The sequence below is a fragment of the Hipposideros armiger genome, unplaced genomic scaffold (assembly GCF_001890085.2).
Source record: "Hipposideros armiger isolate ML-2016 unplaced genomic scaffold, ASM189008v1 scaffold_97, whole genome shotgun sequence".
Lineage (NCBI taxonomy): Eukaryota > Metazoa > Chordata > Mammalia > Chiroptera > Hipposideridae > Hipposideros > Hipposideros armiger.
In genome coordinates this window covers 2,480,884-2,500,487 of record NW_017731447.1, presented here as the reverse complement: position 1 = coordinate 2,500,487, position 19,604 = coordinate 2,480,884, and the positions used below count along the sequence as shown (strand labels likewise).

Sequence of the window (19,604 nt, the reverse complement as noted above, 5' to 3'; positions counted from 1 at the left end):
CTTCATAATTACATATCATTTTGTACTTCAACTGATGTTACTCTGTTTTCCATTCACTTTATTCTCTGGGATTAAATGACCTTTAGCCATTTAAAAAATTTATACTCAGCTTCAAACATCAAGATTTGCCATCACTTATGATATTCAAAGAGAATGTAAAATTCCAAAAGATGTGCTTAAGAGGTTTGAAACAATGGCTTTGTAAAAGTAAGTTCATAACCTCCCAAGGTGTCTGTTTATAGTCCTTCTCTTTCCAAAGAGGATTTGAGGTAGCTTTACTACTATTTTGAGGAAAAAAAACCCCAAAACTTATTTAAAAATGTATATTGTTTCTAAAAGTACATTTTAGTTATATCTCATGGAATCATTAACTACTGAAAACTCTCTAAAACTATATTTGGAGGACATCCCAAAGATGAGCATGTCAAATTATATTGAATATATACTTAAATATGCAGAGAAAAGTGTTTTAAAGTGCATATACCAGAATGTAAATAATGATCTCTATTGAAGGGTAGGATTATGGGACATTTTAATTTTTCTTTCTTTTTTTTTTTTTTTTAAGATTTTTATTGGTGAATTGGGGGATGGGAACAACACTGGGGAATTGGGGGAAGGGGAACAGACAAGTTGCTGTCGTTTTGTTCTTCAGTCTAGTTGTGGAGGACGTTGCTTCACTGACCCAAGTTGGCACCATCATTGCACTCTTCCCGGGTGAGGCAGATCAGTCGCCGGCTTCTGGACAGCCACTCACAGCGGCTGCTGGCCAGCCACTCACAGCGGCTGCTGGCCGCTGGCTACACATGGTAGCCCATGGCAACCCACTGCAGCAGGGGCTGCAGCCTACGCTGCCGTCGCCACTGTCGCCGGTGACTCACGGCAGCCCAGCTCCAGGTTGAGCTGTTGTTCAGCATCTTAGCTGTAGAGGGCAGTGTCACTGGCCCTCATATGTGGGATCCAAACCGGGGCCCTCTGGTGTCCCAAGCCAGCTCTTAACCAACTGAGCCACTGGGCCAGCCCATAATTTTTCTTTATTTTTGCTCACCTGGACTTTCTTACATTCCTACTATGGGTAGGGAACATTTATGCAATTACCACACACACAGATACTGTGTGTGTGTGTGTGTGTGTGTGTGTGTGTGTGTGTGTATCTCAAACAAAAAAGTATATATACACATATATTTTTAAACTCTAAGATCTAAGCACTAAAGATGCTTAATCTAAATTTGCGCATCCTAATATTTAAGAGTTCAACATCTGACTCAGGAAGAAGGGTATGCCTGCCTAGCCACTACGGAAGCAGGGTTTACAAAGAACGTTGAGGTTGGGTTTTTCTTATCTCTGCCCTTCTGTATAATTCTACAACTATCCATACAATTTAAAAAGGAAGCTTTGCTTATTCTAAATGAGTCACTACCCCTCAAAATGTTTAAAGCACATTCCAACAGTTAATTACATTGTTGACGACCTGAAAATGGGTCACCCCACACACACAACTGATTAAAACTCTGTTATGCAATCTTCCTTTGGAGGAAACAAGGACAGCTTGTACAAATATTTCAACCCTATTTACTTCCTTAAGAGAAGATGGTATACATTTGTAGGTATTACCAAGTTCTAAAAGCACACAGAAAGGCAAAGGAAAAATTATGAAGTTAAATTAGGCTAGTCATTTGTCCCAACCAATTTCATATTAGACCATTAATCTAAAAAGGTATATAGACTCCTGTGTGTCATTAGTTAATAAACAATGTCTAAAGTTCAGATATTTTTACTTTGAAAGTTATGATGAAACAACTATATTACCTGGAAAAATATGTTAAGACAAGGTTTGAGAAATAACTACATTTCTACAGGATATGTAATTTCATTTCTATAGGTTCACTGTTAGTTTCGACAAGCTATACTGTTTCCTTTCTGACTAGGAATCTAGGGTAACAAAACCAGATTTAGCAAGCCAATTTTTAGTCTTTAAATAAATAGGTATTTATGAAATATATTTGAATGAATATATATGGTTTGGACATTCTGTTTGTAAAGGTTTCAAGATCATAAATCTTTATAGATTTAAAATGCCTGTATCGAAAGAAACACCCTAAAGACGAGATACCTGGGAGACAGAACCACACACGATAGGAAAGTCCTCCTAACCTGAGTGAAACCTACATTCTCCCACCGTGGAACGGCACTGGGACACGGCACTGCCCCAACTACACGGAGATGCTAAGTCAGGTATCCTCGGAGATTGTCTCAAAGACTCAACACTTCAGCACTCCCCTCCTATTTCACTATTTGACAACTCTCAAGTTCAGAGACCTTGTAGCAATGAGAAAATTTCCAATTCAACTATCCATAAAGTATTTTTTGACTACTGAGTTTAGAGAACTTACCTAAGGGACCGTAAGAAGAAATCACCAGTTTATTCCTAAAATGAACACTAACAGTTCCTAGCCGGAGAAGGCATTATAGATGCTCTGTAGTATTTTTATAGCATTAAAGCTCTTAAGCATGTCAAGTAGCTGGATGTCGGGGAGACGCTGCTGCATTTGATTAGGAATTAGTTTGTGACTATCCTACTTTTCTGCATTATTGATCCTAGGCAAGCACGTGGGGACCTAGAATCAAAGCATAAAGCTCAGAATGTCTTTCATCTACCTCTTTAAAAAACCCTTTTGTTGGAGCAGGAGCGTGTGTCTAATCTCCAAGAGATCGGGCATTAGTTCCAAAGACAGGCCCCCAACAGGAGCCTCTCGCCACTGTGTGAACTCGGGCAATTCTGCACTGAGGCTTGGTGGGACTTCAGAGAATGCTCAGTGTATTCCAATTTTACTTTCTTCTTCTTTCTTAAAATTGGCGAATATTTTTAAATTATCTACAGAACGAAAATTTTAAAAGTTGGCTTAAGTTAGCTAAGCTACTACCAGTCTACAATCTCAAAATATTTAAAGGTTTCAACCTTCAATGAGATATGCCTCTACAGCATCTGACACTAAAATACCTAAATTGTCACTAAATGCCTTAATGGGGGTGACACATTAAAAATCTCACCAATTAGGGCAGAAGAAATATGAAGGTGAGGAAGAAGTACATCTTCACACAACCCCACTGAGGTTTCTACTCTAGTTTCTTCAGCTGTTTATAGAGGGCTAAAGAGACTGGGAGTGAAGAGAATGGAAAACAGTCATTTCATTGCTAGGTACCCAGGGCTGGGCTGAAAAGCAAAGTAAGATACAGAGAGGATGTTTAAATGACAGAATTAGAATAGATACTATATAATATTAATTCCAACAATCTGGCATTTAAAATGAGATTTAAGATATATTTATTATGTTACTGCTAATAGCCTGAATGGACAGTGGGCCTTACAATTGCTTATTTAATCTGAACCTGAAAGACAGAAAAATCTAGAGTTATAGTCATTACAATCATGCAAAGGGTGTATGTGAACATCTTCTATCCCATTATGGAAGCCCCTCCCCACCCAACCAAAGTCACTGATTAATTTAACCAAAGTCAAAAAGGAAACCATTTCTGGAATTAATTATCTCCCATAAAATATAGGATTGTTTTTCTTTTTCTCTTTGATATCAGAACTCTCTAAGGAGAGAAACTGGGTAGGTACCTACCTATAGACGGAGATTTGAAAGGGTATTTATCAGGAAGATCCACTCTAACTTTCCATACCCCTCCTTCATACGGTGCTGAAAGAAAAATCAAAGTAAAAATGTTAAACATGAAATCCTAATCTCTTTTGAAAACCTTGCAAATTAATTCCTTCAAGAGTCAGGGACTTCTTATAACTCTGTTCAGATTAAAATACTTTTCTTCAAAAGATCTAGAGTTAGAAAATAAGCAAAGATTCACTTTCTTCCCTAAATTTACCTGATTCTCTTTTTAAATGTTAAAGACTATGAATTATTTGGTAAGTAATAGCCTCCTACCTCAATCTACCCCATGCCCACCCCCCCCACACAAAAAACAGAAACAAAAATAAAAAAATATTTCCCTAAACCTTCCATGTGACCATCCAAAACAAAACCCAGAATTTACAATTCATGTTTAATACTGTCACGTAGAGATAAAAGAGAAAAGCATATAAACTGTGAGAACACCAAGATTTTCTCACTGGTTCTAGCGCTCAATTAAATTTACTTTTCAAAAACTACACATACCATCATCTGTCTTTGATATTTTTATTGTCTATTAAAGAATAAAGGACTGTAAGAGAAGAACACATACCAACACGTGTACTTACTTCCTTGTGGTCCGTAAAACTTCACTACAAATTCATTGAGTCCTCCCAGGATCGTAACCTCGTGCTTACTCTCAATGCTGAGGTGGGTGGTAAAGGAAATTACACAGGCTTTGTACCACCTGGAAGAACTAATGACGACATCTCCAAGAGATGCCATTTAAAATGTTTCCAACATTTGATATGAAACCAATAAAATATAAAATACACATAATCATTCTGATAATTCAGAAGGCGACATATACTTGTGAATAGACTGTGAATGAACTTTCAATTCGGAAACTGGTGTTCAAATCCCAGGACTGCCATCCACTGGGTTTGGGAGCCTAGGCCAAACACTGTACACTTACTCCCTGAGCCTTTGTTCTCTTCTCTTTGCCAATCAGGAAAACACCACTTCATAGGATTTCTGTGAGGATTAAGTATGTAAAATGCTAAGACTGCTTTTTGCACATATTGTACGTAAATAAAAAAAAAGGCACTTAAGTTTAGTTTTTCTCCCTTCTGTAGTCTCCTCCCCAGCTGATCCCCAGTGAGCCTGTAACATAAATCCAGTATTCCCTTTAGTCAAATTCAGATACTCAGCAAAACATGGATTCTCCTAAACCGGAAATGCTATGCTCCTAAAATTATGGATTTACTAAGGAAAGTCCCCACAATTTTCTCCTTGGCTTAGAGAATCATCAAAATAATTAGAGATAAAACCTTGCTACAAGTGGTATTGCCAAATGCAAAAGCCCAGCAAAAATATATATTTTTAGTCTTGTCTAAAGCATTTATTTTCACCTATTCTTTGCCTCCCTCCTGAACCTCCATCCCCCTTAGACTGGGGGGTGCTGGGCTATAAACACAGAGGAGTGACACTTCTGTGTTCCCTTCCTCAAAACGTACCTGTCCCTGAGACTCTGACCCCTTTAAGATTCTAAGATTTAATTACACAAACCAAAGCAATCCATCTCAGCAGGAGAGAGAGGGCTATTGGTCTAATATCTGTTTCATGTCTCTGCTTTGTGGTCTAACGCAATAAGAACTCTGACAAGAATTTTAGGTGGTGGGGGTTTTGGAGGAGCGCTCAAATCCCACTGTCACATTAAAAACAAAAAAACCAAAAAACCATATATGACAGACTGGTCTCATCCTTCTCAATCACAGTGCAAATTACATGTACTATCTATCACACAAAAGAGGAATAAGCCAAAGAAATTTTAAAATGACCTCTTAAATAGAGAAAACTGATATTTTTAAGGTTGGAAATTAAGTATTTGGCTCTCCCATCCTCCGTGCTGTAGGCCATGAACAGACAGAAAGGTCAGGCGTACTTTTGGCAAAGTCCTTGTTCAAGAGCCTTGAACAATACCCACTAGAGATAGTAAATAAAATAATGTGATCTGTGCTAACTTGATCTAACTACTTTAATAACATGCACACTGAAAGGATTCAAATAGGATCCACACTGGAAAACTAGCTTCATTTCTCATGGTCAGATGACACATACATGCATGCTTTGGTCTACTCAATTCTTCCTGGCCCGTAGCCCTCTAATACCCTGCAAAATAGCCCAAAGCTAATGCTAATGTAATACATAGGAGTACAACGTGTTTAAATGGTTTTAAAGCTTTTTAAAAAGCACCGTTGTGTTAGCTAAAGAAGACAAATGTAGTCACAAAAAAACAAAATTAAAACACAAGCTATGAAGTCCTTGAGGAAAACAAAAAAATATCTTGGGTGTAAAAAAGCTTTCCTAAGATGACACCAAAGCCAGAAACCACAGAGGAAGGAATAGGAAGCATGCACACACATTTAAAATGTCTACATTATAAAAGACAGTTAAGAAAAAAGACAGACCAAGATAAACAAATTATAGCATATGACCAAACAATGTGGATTTTTTAAAAATAAGGAGTTATTACAAAAGCAATGAGCAAAATTAGAAACACCCCAACAAAGAAAAGGCCAGAACAGCCAAGTTAAGTCAAATGAGCAAAATTAAGCTATGAAAAGTTCAACTCATTAGTTTAGAAATGAGACATTTTTCACTATAAATTGACAAAGATGAAAGAGCTGGATAAAACTTAGTGTTCAGTGGAGTATAAATTAGTATTCCTGAAGACAAATTTAGCACTATATTCCAAAACCTAAAATGAATTTATTCTTTTATTCAAATTTCACTCCTATGAAGTCATGTTTTAAAAATAACCAGACACTGCTGGTGGAAGTGTGAAGCGGTTTCAGTCACTTGACAACCTGGTACTGTAAGGTTGCACATATGCCCATTCTATGCCCATCGGAGCTACTCCCAATAGATATGTATCACTATGCGCACCAAAACCCATGTCTGAGGATGCTCACAGCATTATTTGTAATATCCAAAAATTAGGTTATAGACCCAAAGTTCATCAACAACAAAAAGGAACAATTATGGAACAGTCACACAACAGAATATTACACACCAATAAAAAATGAATTGCTACAACGTACATGAATGAGTCTCACAGATATTACAGTGAGTGAAAGAAACCAGATACCAATGAGCATATACGATACGATTCCATTCACACCCATTTCAAACAGGCTAAATGAGATAAGGGTGGTAGAAATTAGGATGGTGGCTATCCTCGTAGGCCTGTCGTCACTGGAAAGGTGCTTGAGGGGGACTTTGAGGGTGCTAATTATACCTTTATTATTCCATTTATCATTGAGTTACAAAAATAACTTTTGTGCTTTTTGTATATATTTCATTGTTAAAAAGTTCTAAAAGTAGACAGTGTGTCTGACACATGTGCAAATATGTTTACTGAAATATCTTAAACTTAAAAATGAAAAGAATGCAAATATCTATCAATAGGAAACTGGTTAAATGAATTATAAACCATTTGTACACCACGCAGCTGCTGATATCTATCTACCCCACCCACCCAGAGCCCCTGTCATGGATGTTTCTGCTCACCTTGGGGTATCCAGACATAGCTGATTGAACATAACAGCACAGATAGAGATATTCACGCCATTAAAAAAAACTAAATAAATTTACAAGGATAATGAAAGAATGGGGTATGGTAGAGGATTAAATGAGTTTAACAGAAGAAGTCGTAAACTAATTTTATAATATAAAACTCTGTAGAAGCAGAGACCATCAATCACAACTAATGTGCTATGAATGACACTGGTCTATGGCAATTACTCTTCATCAAGCCTGTGAAATTATGCGTTATCCACATGGGTGTCTTCTAGAAAACTGAAGATACCTTTTCTATCCTTTCCAAGGATGCAATAATCCGGGTCTCTTCCATTTTGTGTTCTGTTTGGGATATAGTCCATGCTTTTATCTATTTTCTAAAGAAGATTCTCCTTTTCAAACAGTCACTCCAAACCTCCTCTTTCCCATAATCCCTGTACAAACCACATGCCAGATACTGGGTCTGTCTTTAATTACACATTATACTGTAAATTAAGGAGTTCTTATAGTCCGTTTCATATGAAAAGCTAAAGGTAGACTGACTGAAACCTTTAAAACTTCTACCAGGTTGGTAAAATGAGAAGCTGTGCTAAATTTATGCTGCCCTGGAATGGGGTACAAACACTAAATCAGATGGAAAAAAGAATTTAAGTTTAGATCAATGAAAAGCATTGTATTAAAAATAAGCCATTCCATCATCACAAATGAATGACTTGCCCACAACAAATATAAAATTACGTGACTGCTGTTACCATGTGTATTTATGGTAGAGGCCACGAGTTTCTTTCTCCTCTCTGCTGCAAAGTCAAGGGTAAGAAAGGTAATGAGAAGGCAAGTTACATGACCAAAATAATGATCTATTTCTGTGATGGTCTGGTCAGGCTAGTACACTGGCGGAACTCACTAGAAGGTTCCTCCATTACTTTCTCAGTTTCAGAGCTTGAAAATGTCATTCAGATATTGTTCTGGTAAAAATATATTAAACAGGGCCTGCCGAGTGGCGCACTGGTTAAGAGCTGGCTTGGGACACCAGAGGGCCCTGGTTCGGATCCCACATATGAGGGTCAGTGACACTGACCTCTACAGCTAAGATGCTGAACAACAGCTCAACCTGGAGCTGGGCTGCCGAGAGTCGCCAGTGACGGCTTAAGCTGCAGCCCCTGCTGCAGTCAGTTGCCATGGGCTACCGTGTGTAGCCAGCATCCAGCGTGAGCGGCCAGCAGCCACCCTGAGCGGCCGTCCAGAAGCCGGCAACTGATCTGCCTCACCCGGGAAGAGCGCAACCTGGGCCAGTGAAGCAACGTCCTCCACAACTAGACTGAAGAACAAAAAGAACAGCAACTTGTCTGTTCCCCTTCCCCCAATTCCCCAGTGCTGTTCCCATCCCCCAATTCCCCAATAAAAATCTTTAAAAAATATATATATATATATATTAAACAAACCCCTAAACTCACATTGTACTCCCCTCTGATCTAAGTTACTTGCGAAATACCATATTTCCCCATGTATAAGATGCTCCCATGTATAAGACACACCTTACTTTTGGGGCCCAAAATTTGAAAAAAAATGTATTACATAAAGTTACTGAACTAAAGTTTTATTCATCATAAAATTCATACAGCTCCCCATCACTGTCAAAGGCAAGTAAAAAAAATCTACCACCACTGTATAAGACACACCCAGTTTGTAGACCCCAAATTTTTCAAAAAAGGGTGTGTCTTATACATGGAGATATACGGTAACTGCTTGTTCTTCAATTAGCATTTCATAGTTAGGAAGTAGTATCAGCATTTTCAGTAGACTAGTGATTAATATTCTAGGAACCCAAGTTCATTTTACTTTTAAAATGCCAGCCACCTACCACCTTATTTTCCCTGAATGGTGCTATGATTACACAATCTAATATTTAAAGGCTAATGCCAAACTGTCAAGAGATAACTGACATTCTTGGTAAAACGTGTCTATCAGGATTTTAGATATGATTTCCATATAGTTCTAGAATTTTCCAGAAAGGGAGCCAAGGCCTAAGCCTGTGCCACAGAACTGATGTTAACAGGTCAAGGACCAAGGATTCAGACACCATTGTTCCCTAAGTTTACTGAGAATGAGTTTATAAAATAAAAGGAGGTGGCCTCCCTGAATATATCCAGATGAGTGGGGGACTGGGATGGAGAAATGTGCTCCTGTGCAGAAGGCAGAAGCAATTTGCATAGCATTCCTTCTGTATGTTCAGACCAGTCTGGTTCTAATTCTCCTTGAGATTAATCACTATCACTAAAACAATACTTTGGGGGTTATGTTTATAAAGAATCTTTCTCCTTTAGTGATATAAATGGAAATATTTACTAATATATGATGTCTAGGATTTGCTTCAAAATAAGCTAGTGTGGGTAGAGTCAGGAGAGAAAGATATAGAAGAATGGTATTGGCCCTGAATTGATAATTACCGAATCTCAGTGATGGGTACCTGGGGGTTCATTCTATTTTTCTCTCTACTTTTGTTTATGTTTAAAATTTTCCATAATGAAAGTTCTAAAAACTTAATGTAGTCTCATCAGAACTTCAGTACTTAACAAGCCTGAACAAATTAGAAGAACTTAGCTACTATAGCTAGCTCTCTTAAGAGCTTATGAAATGATCTAATCTTTTCCTAATATCCAATACTTAGCCTGAGGAACAATAACAGCAAGTGATCCAGTATGTAAGAAAACAAAGGCTTCATATTAAAGAGAAGCATGCTCTGGGGGTGGGGGTTGGACAAAATGGGTGAAGAGAGTGAAGAGGCACCAACTTCTGGTTATAAAATAAGTCACGGAGACGTAAAATACAGCACGGTGACTAGTCTCGAGAGTAAATGTTGAATATTTGAAAGTTGCTAAGAGACCTTAAAAGTTCTCATCCCAAGGAAAATAAAATCTGTAACTATGTTAAGGTAACGGATATTAATTAGACTTACTGTGGTGATCATTTCACAATCTATACAAATACTGAATCATTATGTTGTACACCTGAAACTAATATATGTCAATTATACCTCAATTAGAAAAATAAATTTAAAAAACAGACAGAATGCTCTGCCAAGATAGTAAATCAATAGCTGACATTCTAGAAAAATCAAAGTTAAGTGGCTTCAAAAGGATGTCTAAGAAAAATACAGGCCCGGTGAAGGAAGATGACCACGGCTTTCGCACATGCATAGCCAACAGCCTCTGGGTAAAACAACAGTTAAAGATGGGCCTTTGTTTAAATGATAAGGAAAAATGGTCATGTACAATAAGCCAAGGTTGAGATGAAAGTTTAAATTTTTTTTAAAAAAGGTTTTTAAAGGTTAGTGTTCTTCATATTAGGAAGGGGGACCTTTATTCAAAGGAGAAGGAATAAAAATGGCAGAACTAAAAGCTATTACGAAAATAAGTACGGGGAAAAGGATGAAAGGCAATAAGAGGAAGGGGAAAAGGCTTCTGCTAGTGATGAAACACACACATACAAATAACAAGGGCTTGGCTTTTATTCATTTATCTCAATCTGGGAGGGAGGCAATTAATACAATGTGAAGAGCAACCAACAAAATAGACATGTGTCATATCTCCTAAGCTCGAGCATCGCGCCCCCCAAAGTATTTTAAGCTTTTCACAGGAACCTGTTATACTGAGCCAGAAGAATATAGTGTCAGTATCTGTTAAACCCCTAAAAGATTACAGATGTTATTTCTATTAGAAGTTGGTTTACTAAATATTCTACACACCTCCCACACAAGTGCCTTAAGGCAAACGAAAACTCCTCTTTACCACAACTTGCCTTCAAGAAGCTTAAAGTTTAGCAAGAGAACATGAGATCTGTCCTCTAAGGAATAAATGCAAAAAAAGTGTTTGCATCAAGTGCTGCTAGAATTTACAGTAGGAAGAGATTTCTTCCAGCTTGCAGGCAGAGATAGCGATGGCTTGCCAAGGCAGGCAAAGATTTACAGGCCTTAGAATAGCGTGTGACCTGACCCCGTAGAGGTAGGGAGAAGGCATTTAAAGCAAGCACAGAGAAGCATAGCGTCGGTCCAGAGACGGGGACCACTGCGTTTTTACTGTGATGAGTGGACCAGGGGAAGTATTAAACAGGAGGCCAGGACCAGGTTACAAAGGGCCCAGACGCATGGATTTTATCTCGTGAACAAGGAGACAGTGGCAGTTCTATGCCCAGTGCACGTAACTATGGTTTATGGAGATAACCCAGCTGTGGTGTGCAGGCCTGGCTGAAGGTGTGATAAACAGAGTTAAAGCGAAAGGGCAGAAGAGAAATGTTCAAGGCCTCCACTAAGATAACAGCCATGGGAATGATGGGAGAGATTAAATGGACACTTCACAGACTCTGAGGCTGACTAGACATGGCACGGCCAGTAGAAAGTTCCAGTGTTGCTAGAATGTCTCATTTCCATGAGAAACAAAAGCTAGTGTTCTATGTCAATCTCCTCATTTCTAAATGTAAACAAAGCACATGTGCTCCAACATCTGTCTCCCAGTGAAGCCTTCTGGGATCACCCTATTTACAGCTGCATACTGCTAACATTCCCACTGTCTAATATACTATTATATACTTTACTTTTATTTAGCTGATCACCTGTCTCCAACTGCTACACTGAAGGCTCCGTAAGGGCAGGGATTGTCCGGTTTGTTCACTTCTGCATTCCCAGGGCCTAGAAGGGTTCTGGCACACAGTAGGCACACAAATCAGTATTTATAAAAGACACATGAATGAAGTTTCAAGACACTACTATTGCTGCCAGTCTGGGATCTAAGCATAGCTTTAGCTTTGGCAGACAGGTGAGGTGATACTATTAACGGCAAAGTGGAACACGGGACAGAAGGAACTCGTTTTTCATGCAAGATGCTAAGTTCGCTTGTGAACACATTAAAATCTAAAGTATAAATGGATCAACCAAGTGGCGATATAGTATGTGCAGCTGGAAAACACGTGATTTAAAAGGAGGCACCTTGTAAATCACTCTCAGCCTGTTTCCTAATCTTTAAAAAAAAAAGGATAGCGGTGGAGCTGGGAAGGGGTCTACCTCATTCAAATATCCACAAAGGTAGCTGGCCCAACATCTGACACAGTTGGAATTCAATTTTTTTTAATGTAAAATAAATACACAAAACTGAGTAAATTAATTCCCACATGATTAAAATTTCCTAAGCAACACTCAAACTTTTTACAATATCGAAAAAATTATTTTCTTCTGAATTCTTAAGTAGGATAGTCAGAAAACAGCCTTTCTTGATGCTGAGTCATCAGTATGAATAATAATTGCTATAGGGTACTACAAAATACAATGATGCCCTTAGGAACTGAACTAATAAGGTACAAACTCATTCCAATCCTGTTATGCTGAAGACATTGGCAGGTTCTTTTCCTAGTTTCTCTTTCTTCTTTTGCTAAGTTTGAGAGATGTCACTGGGCTACTACCGTCCCTTAAAATGTATCTATGGTGGGTTGTCAAAATCAGATAACCAAAGTTCATGAAATTTTACTTTTAAAAATGAGGGTAAATACATTCTAAGAAAGATGTTCTCCAACAAACAAAATATATAAGTTTTAGCTGTCTGTTTGCAGGTTTACAACTAAGTTAGTTGGCTGAAAATGCCACACAACCGCTGAGGGAGGTATCACATTTTAAAGTACCCATTTCAAAATAAGTATGTATTGTTTAGAAGTAAAGCAAAAAACTTGGATAATTTACTATGATATACTGAACACTTAAAGAGTCATTATCTGAGAGGTAAAAAGTAGCATATCTTTTAAAAATTTTATATGGGTAGTCACAAAATTCAGTTAAACAGCACGCATGTTCATTACCACCCAGGAGACTATAAATCACACTACCCTTAGAAGAGATTTCTTTTTTCCCCTCAAGTGTTACATTTTCATTTAAAGCTTCCAAGTTAGGAACCAAAGTAAAAATACTGGCAAGGACCAGCTAAGTTTTGTTTTTTTTTCTTTTTTAATGGGAAAATCATCACTCTAGCTCTTCCCTGGATGAATCATTCTGCAACCAGATTCCCAAATAATGAAGTAAATTTTTTAAAAAACATTAAGACTCATAAGGGAAATGATTTTTTTAAACAGGTTTTAGAAAAAGGAAGTATATAAGATATATTGGAAGCCTAAACCCCCCTCTAGCCCCAACAAAATGTTTTATAAAGCAGATTATAAAGTCAAATAGTCAGAGATGGCCCAGCTGCAGAAAAAGTGACAGAGAGAAAAGCAAAGGGAAATATGGTAAAACAATAATGCCATCTTGAGACCAAGAAAATACAGTCAAAACCAAAATAAGATTTATATTTTCTAAAAAGTTCAAATTCTATTTAAGCACCTCAAAATATTTGGAAGTCAGGAGGCTATCAGTAAAATAGAAATTGTTCTTTAATAAACAAGCTTCACTGCTTTGCTCTTTTATGGCAACACTGAATCTTGTTTACTTTTTTTATCATTTGTAAATTATTGCTATTAAATATGAATGATTGGAAATAAAGTCTATTAGTGTAGTAATAGACTGCTGAGATAATGAATGTATAATCTCTTTACTTTTAACTGAACGTTTACAAGTCCATGTACATAAATTAACAGTATATTAGCTAATTAAACAATATATTACTCTTAAATAACTCATAAAAGGTTAATCAAAAACTTAATTTTCACAATTTGGTTTCCTTGTTACAGCTCGAGTCAAAGGTAAAACCTATAGCATGTTAAAAATAAATCATCTTCCCAAAGAACTGTTTATTTTCTCAAGTGTGACAGTGGCATTATGATTATTTATGAAAACGTATATAGTTTTAAGAGGGGTCTAGTAATACATGTAGGGGTTAAATGACAACATTTAGGGGTTACATGTCCTAAAATATTTCAGAAAGAAGAGAAACAGATGTGTGAGAAAATAACAGTAATTGCAAAATCTTAGTTTGGGTGATGGGGATTCATTAAACTAATCTTTAATTTTATGAACAATGGAAACATGTCACAATAAATTATTTACTTTAATTTCATTTCCAACATCTATCATTTCAGAAGATTATATGTATATATCTACTTTCACTTCTATGGAAAGGTGGCATTCACTGTCAAAGAACTACCAGCTAGACAAACATCCAGTTTAAAATCTGCAAACCTGGAATACAGCTTTGAACTACAGGAGGGGCCGGCCGAATGGCTCAGTTGGTTAAGAGCTCACTCAAGAGTGTGAGTTCTGAGCGACAGCGGTTCGATGCCTGGCCTGAGCTGAGCTGCCGCTGACCTGCCAATGGGTGGCAGGATGGCTCAGCTAAAAACAAAAAAAAAGAAACTGAGGAGGAAAAATAAAGACTTCTTGCACGATTCTCAAAGCATAAGACACCCCAGAGACAGCACGTCCACAATGAAAATCCAAACAAATGATCTAGAAAAACTGTTTAAAACAATTTTGGGGGGAACATTTTAGAAGGCAGGACACATTAAAAGATACTGGTACTTAATCACAACTTCCCGTTTTCCTGCCCTCAGTATGGAGGTAGATGGAACCACAGTCCACATGTCAGGGAAGTGAACGGAACGAACCCTGTCATTCCCAAGGCAGACCACCTATTCATAGTAGGCTGGAAAGAAAAGCCAACGAAACACAACCGCAAGGATAACAACATCTGAACTTGAAAATTCTGAAGTCATGGGCAACATATAATTTCCCCTTACATGATACAGATACATGCAAATAGTCAGGTGGCCCTCTGCAAAATCCTACTGGAAATATCTATTGAAAATACATCCTACCTCCCCTTCTGGGCTGTATGCTTCTTTGCTGCGCCATCCACAATGCCTAGGACAACTCGTGAAGTGACTTCTCAATAAGTATTACCAAGCAAAATTTTTCTTTCTTTTTTTTTTTTTTAGCTGAGCCATCCTGCTACCTGTTGGCAGCTCAGCGGCTGCTCAGCTCGGGCTGGACTCGAACCGCTGTTGCTCAGAGCTCAAACTCTTGAGCGAGCTCTTAACCAACTGAGCCACTCGGCCGGCCCAACCAAGCAAAATTTAACAGGGCTTTATGGAATATCTGTGCAGTATATTTGGTATTCATGTTTCCAACGTTCTTCTCTGAAAATCTGAGAACTTTAATTTCTTATCCATTTTAAATACAGATCAATTTTGACCCTAAAATCGGACATGTAGACTGCAATGTCGCTCAATGAAAATAGAATTAAACTAAGCAAGTGTTTAATACAGATGTTCTAATCAAGACATACGTGAATCATCAGTGATCAATGATGTTTTAAAGGAAATATTTTCTTTGTCCCTCTTCAAGTGACATACAGTATATATTACTAAGGCAAAGTGAGGCCTAAAAGTTAATAAATACCAAGCAGTGGTACCCATTTAGCAGATGAAAATTATGGAAGAGTGAAAAATAATGGGTCACAGAAAATGAGAAGATCGTAGATATGGGTTTATTTTCTTTTTATAGAACAGTCATGGAAGTACTTAGAAAAAGATCCACAACCTAAGCCCCATACAGCTCTTCTTCCTTTCCTTCTCTATACTGGCTTATTATGCATTTGTGTCTCTAGACACCAATGATTCCTCATCATAATTTTATGACTTCAATAATCTCAAAGAGAATTTCTTACAGCAGGCTCTTTAAAATTCAAATATAGTGCCTCTAAACTCAAAGGAAAGGAGGAAAGACAGCACACACGCACATACAAACCATTCCTTTGCCCTTATAAATCACTGCTCTAAAGCTCTGGTCACAGTGCGTCTCACTCCCTAGATCTTTTCCAGAACATGAATGACTGACACCTGCTGTTCCCTTTACTACTCCCCGTTCATTAGGCATAACAGGTGTCAAATGTTAATAACAGCATAACCTTGATTTCATAAAAATTATGAGGGGGGAAGACAGCAGTACAGACTCAGGCTTTTTAAAGCAATACATGTGCAAAGGGATAAGTAACAAGTTCAAGATTACTGTCAGTATTTTATAATGAAATATCAGAACTACAGATGAATACCCTGGATAGACCACTAAATTAAAGCGCAGTCCACGATAAAGAGAACTCTGCGTTACAAAACAAATGAATATGCCTTCATTTAATTGAGCCTAGTTTCTATTACCCATTTGGAAGAGTTATGAGAGGCAGTAGCAATTATCTGTTGAAAGTTTAATACAGGCCTGGATAAACAGGGTAAAAAAGGATTAGAGAGTAATCCAAAGTGATGTGGAAAACAGCAGTGTCTTCTTGATTGAAATTATGCTTAAAAACTATCTGAGCCAACTACAGTTTAATAAAAAAATTAATAAAATTATGTATTTTAAAAAACTATACAAAAAGGTAACAGGTAAATATTCTATGTGATATGTTTGAGTAGCTATTACAAACTATCTTTATCATCTTTAAGAATAATTAGGGTGAAAGAACTTAAAATGAAAACTTGCAACAGAAACTGAAATGTTGCTTTTTAAAAGAAGTTCATAGTGAAAATAAGCAAAAATAAAAATTTTTAAAAGGAAAAAAGTTGCTTTTAAAGAACCCCCCCAAAAAAAACACTCTACCATAAGAAAATAACCCCAATATGATTTAAAATGCAGAAAACCCTGGAAAGTGAAGAGATGTGGGGTGAAAGCAGACTGTAAACTAGGTGTGCAATGTGATACAAGAGAAGCGGATGAAGCTATTTTAAGCATCATACAAGTAACAGGTGACAGAGCTGAGAGAGCACGCTTTCTTGCCGTGCTAGTTAAGACTGCTCACTTAAGAGCAATAGAAATTATTAACATCTAGTAAGAAATGGGTTGTCAGGTACAGTTAAGAGATATGAAAGTGATAAAGAATATGGAAGCTTAGCCTAATACTTTAAACAGAAGTCTGAGATTTAAATATGCATAAACAGTAAGAGAATAAAGAGTGTATTGTTATGAGGTACAAGAAGGAAATTTAAAAATCAAGCTTCTCACAAGGAGCACTTCCTGAATAAGTAAACAATGTGGGGGGAAAAAAATCAAAGTTATTTAGCAAAACTAGAGGAAACAAATCCAGACACATACAACAGTGGGTGTATATATAGTACCCAAATTTGGCATTGAAAAAGCAACAGAACTATTAGGTTTCCCCCTCTCGTGTTTGTACCACGGGACTATTAGCACTGCTAGACTCAGGTGCTGCTAAGTGAGACAAACAGTTCTCTAGTGCCACAATCAAGAGGGCAGAGTGTACGCCTTTCGATACAACTGAATAATCTTACCTGGTGAAGGACTGCGTTTTAGGCTTTTTAAAAAATGGTTTTTAAAATGTGAGTAGGGGCCACAGCAGCTTTCCCATCCCCTAACCCTCCAGTCACGCTGCCCAGATACTCCCACTGTTCATGTATTTTATAGAAAAATGTTTATGCATAAACACATCACATCACCACAGGTGTAAAATGTTCTCTAAACACCTTTCTCCATGTGATATATGGAGGACATCTTTATCAGTACTTGTAGATCTAAGTCCCCGCCCCTTTTTTTAATGCCGGCACAATATCGATGTACTGTAATTTAAGTAAGCATCCACTGGTGAACAGGTAGGTTTATGTCAGTTTTTGTCACTACATGTCCAGTAGATGTCTCTTGCTATACTTTTTCAAGTTTCGGTTTGCAATTTCTAGAAGTAGAACTGAGTCAAAGGGATATACAAGGTGTGATAAAAAACGATGGTGAATGGTTAAATAAAAAGAAAGTTATTATAGTAAAAGACACACTGTCATTAATTCCCCTTGCTTTGAGCACACTTATCCCATCATTCTTGCCACTTTCTGAAGCAGTTCTGGAAGTCCTCTTTCATGAGTGTCTTTAGTTGCGCTATCGTGGCTGCCTTGATGTCCTGAATTTGATTCAAAATGTTTACCTTTCACGGTCATTTTGACTTTGGCGAAGAGCCAGAAGTCACACGGTGCCAGATCCGGTGAATAAGGTAGATGAGGACACACCATAATGTTTTTATTTGACAGAAATTGCCACACCTGAAGCAATGTGTGACATTGAGCCTTTCCGTTGTGATCATAAAATACAGTGAATGCTGCTGCCGAGTGCCATCCAATGTAAAGGCAGGATCTTCAATACAGGAAGTGGCGCAACAAATCTCAGTAACAGCGTGTGACAAGTTTCAACTTGTTTGGTGCAGTCAGTGAGGTGTGAGCTCAGTTGAGAAAAGGTGTGTTTTAAAGTGTGCTGTAAGGGCCGGTCGAGTGGCTCAGTTAGTTAAGAGCTTGCTCAAGAGTGTGAGCTCTGAGCAACAGCGGTTTGAGTCCCAGCCCGAGCTGAGCTGCTGAGCAGCCAACAGGTGGCAGAATGGCTCAGCTAACTAACTAACTAACTAACTAAATAAATAAATAAATAAAGTGTGCCGTAAATCATCCTCCATTAAGACAATGCTCCGTGTCACATATCGCTTCTGTCAAATAAAAACATGACGGGTGTCCTCATCCACCTTATTCACTGGATCTGGCACCGTGTGACTTCTGGCTTTTCCCCAAAGTCAAAATGATTGAGAACATCAAAGCAGCCATGACAGCACAACTAAGACATTCATGAAAGAAGACTTCCAGAACTGCTTCAAAAAGTGGCAAAAACGATGGGATAAGTGTGTTCGAAGTGAGGGGGATTAATGGCAATGTGTCTTTTACTGTAATACATTTTTTTATTCAAACATTCACCGTATTGTTTGATCATACCGTATATACCGAATTTTGACAAACAGTGCCTAAATGTCCTTCAAAATGGTTGCATCTAGTTACTTTCTAACTACTATCAGATAGGCCAACCTGTTTTCCTCACATTCTCACCAATACTGATATTAAAGCTTTTCAAGTGAAATAATGTTCATCTTTAAACACTACCCCGATTGCCACCTGCACCTCAAATTGCCCAGTGCTCTTGTTCTCTCAGGCTGTTCACCAATTCAATTGCAGCCCTGGCTGAGGCACCCAAGGGAAAAGGACCCACTCTGCTAACCTTCCTTCTTGCTTCTCTAACACAACAGCTGCATGGGAAGGTGGTCCCTCGGGATTCATGAACAAAAAAACACTAAATATGAAGCACCTTCTATTACCTATCTCAAAGACAAGACTAGCCAATTAAACCTCAACCCATAGGATAGGTTAACTCCTGAACCTGGGCAGAAAAAGGCAAAAGCGAGGCATTTAGTTTGACATGGCATCAATTAAATAACAGGAAATAGCATCTTACCTACCTCTCTAAATACTTAAAGCATTTGTACTTCTAAATCTATGCCCCAAAGAGGATGTGAGGTTAATTTCTTATTTCTTGGGTAGACCTGATATTTTAAATAGCTTCTTATACCAAACTACATTTGTCATTACATCACACAAAATAAATTCTCTTGAATC

The 19,604-nt window shown here is 37.8% G+C and overlaps 1 protein-coding gene across 2 annotated transcripts in view; it reads right to left on the bottom strand.

Moving 5' to 3' along the window:
• Nucleotides 1-19,604, bottom strand: part of UBE2H (ubiquitin conjugating enzyme E2 H) — a 98,878-nt gene that overhangs the window by 34,691 nt on the left and 44,583 nt on the right. For both annotated transcript variants that reach the window (XM_019646116.1, XM_019646117.1), the window contains exons 2-3: nucleotides 4,256-4,332; nucleotides 3,627-3,701 (exon numbers count right to left, since the gene is read on the bottom strand). In XM_019646116.1, coding sequence (XP_019501661.1) covers nucleotides 3,627-3,701; nucleotides 4,256-4,332 — 152 coding nt within the window. The remainder of the gene's footprint in view (nucleotides 1-3,626; nucleotides 3,702-4,255; nucleotides 4,333-19,604) is intronic.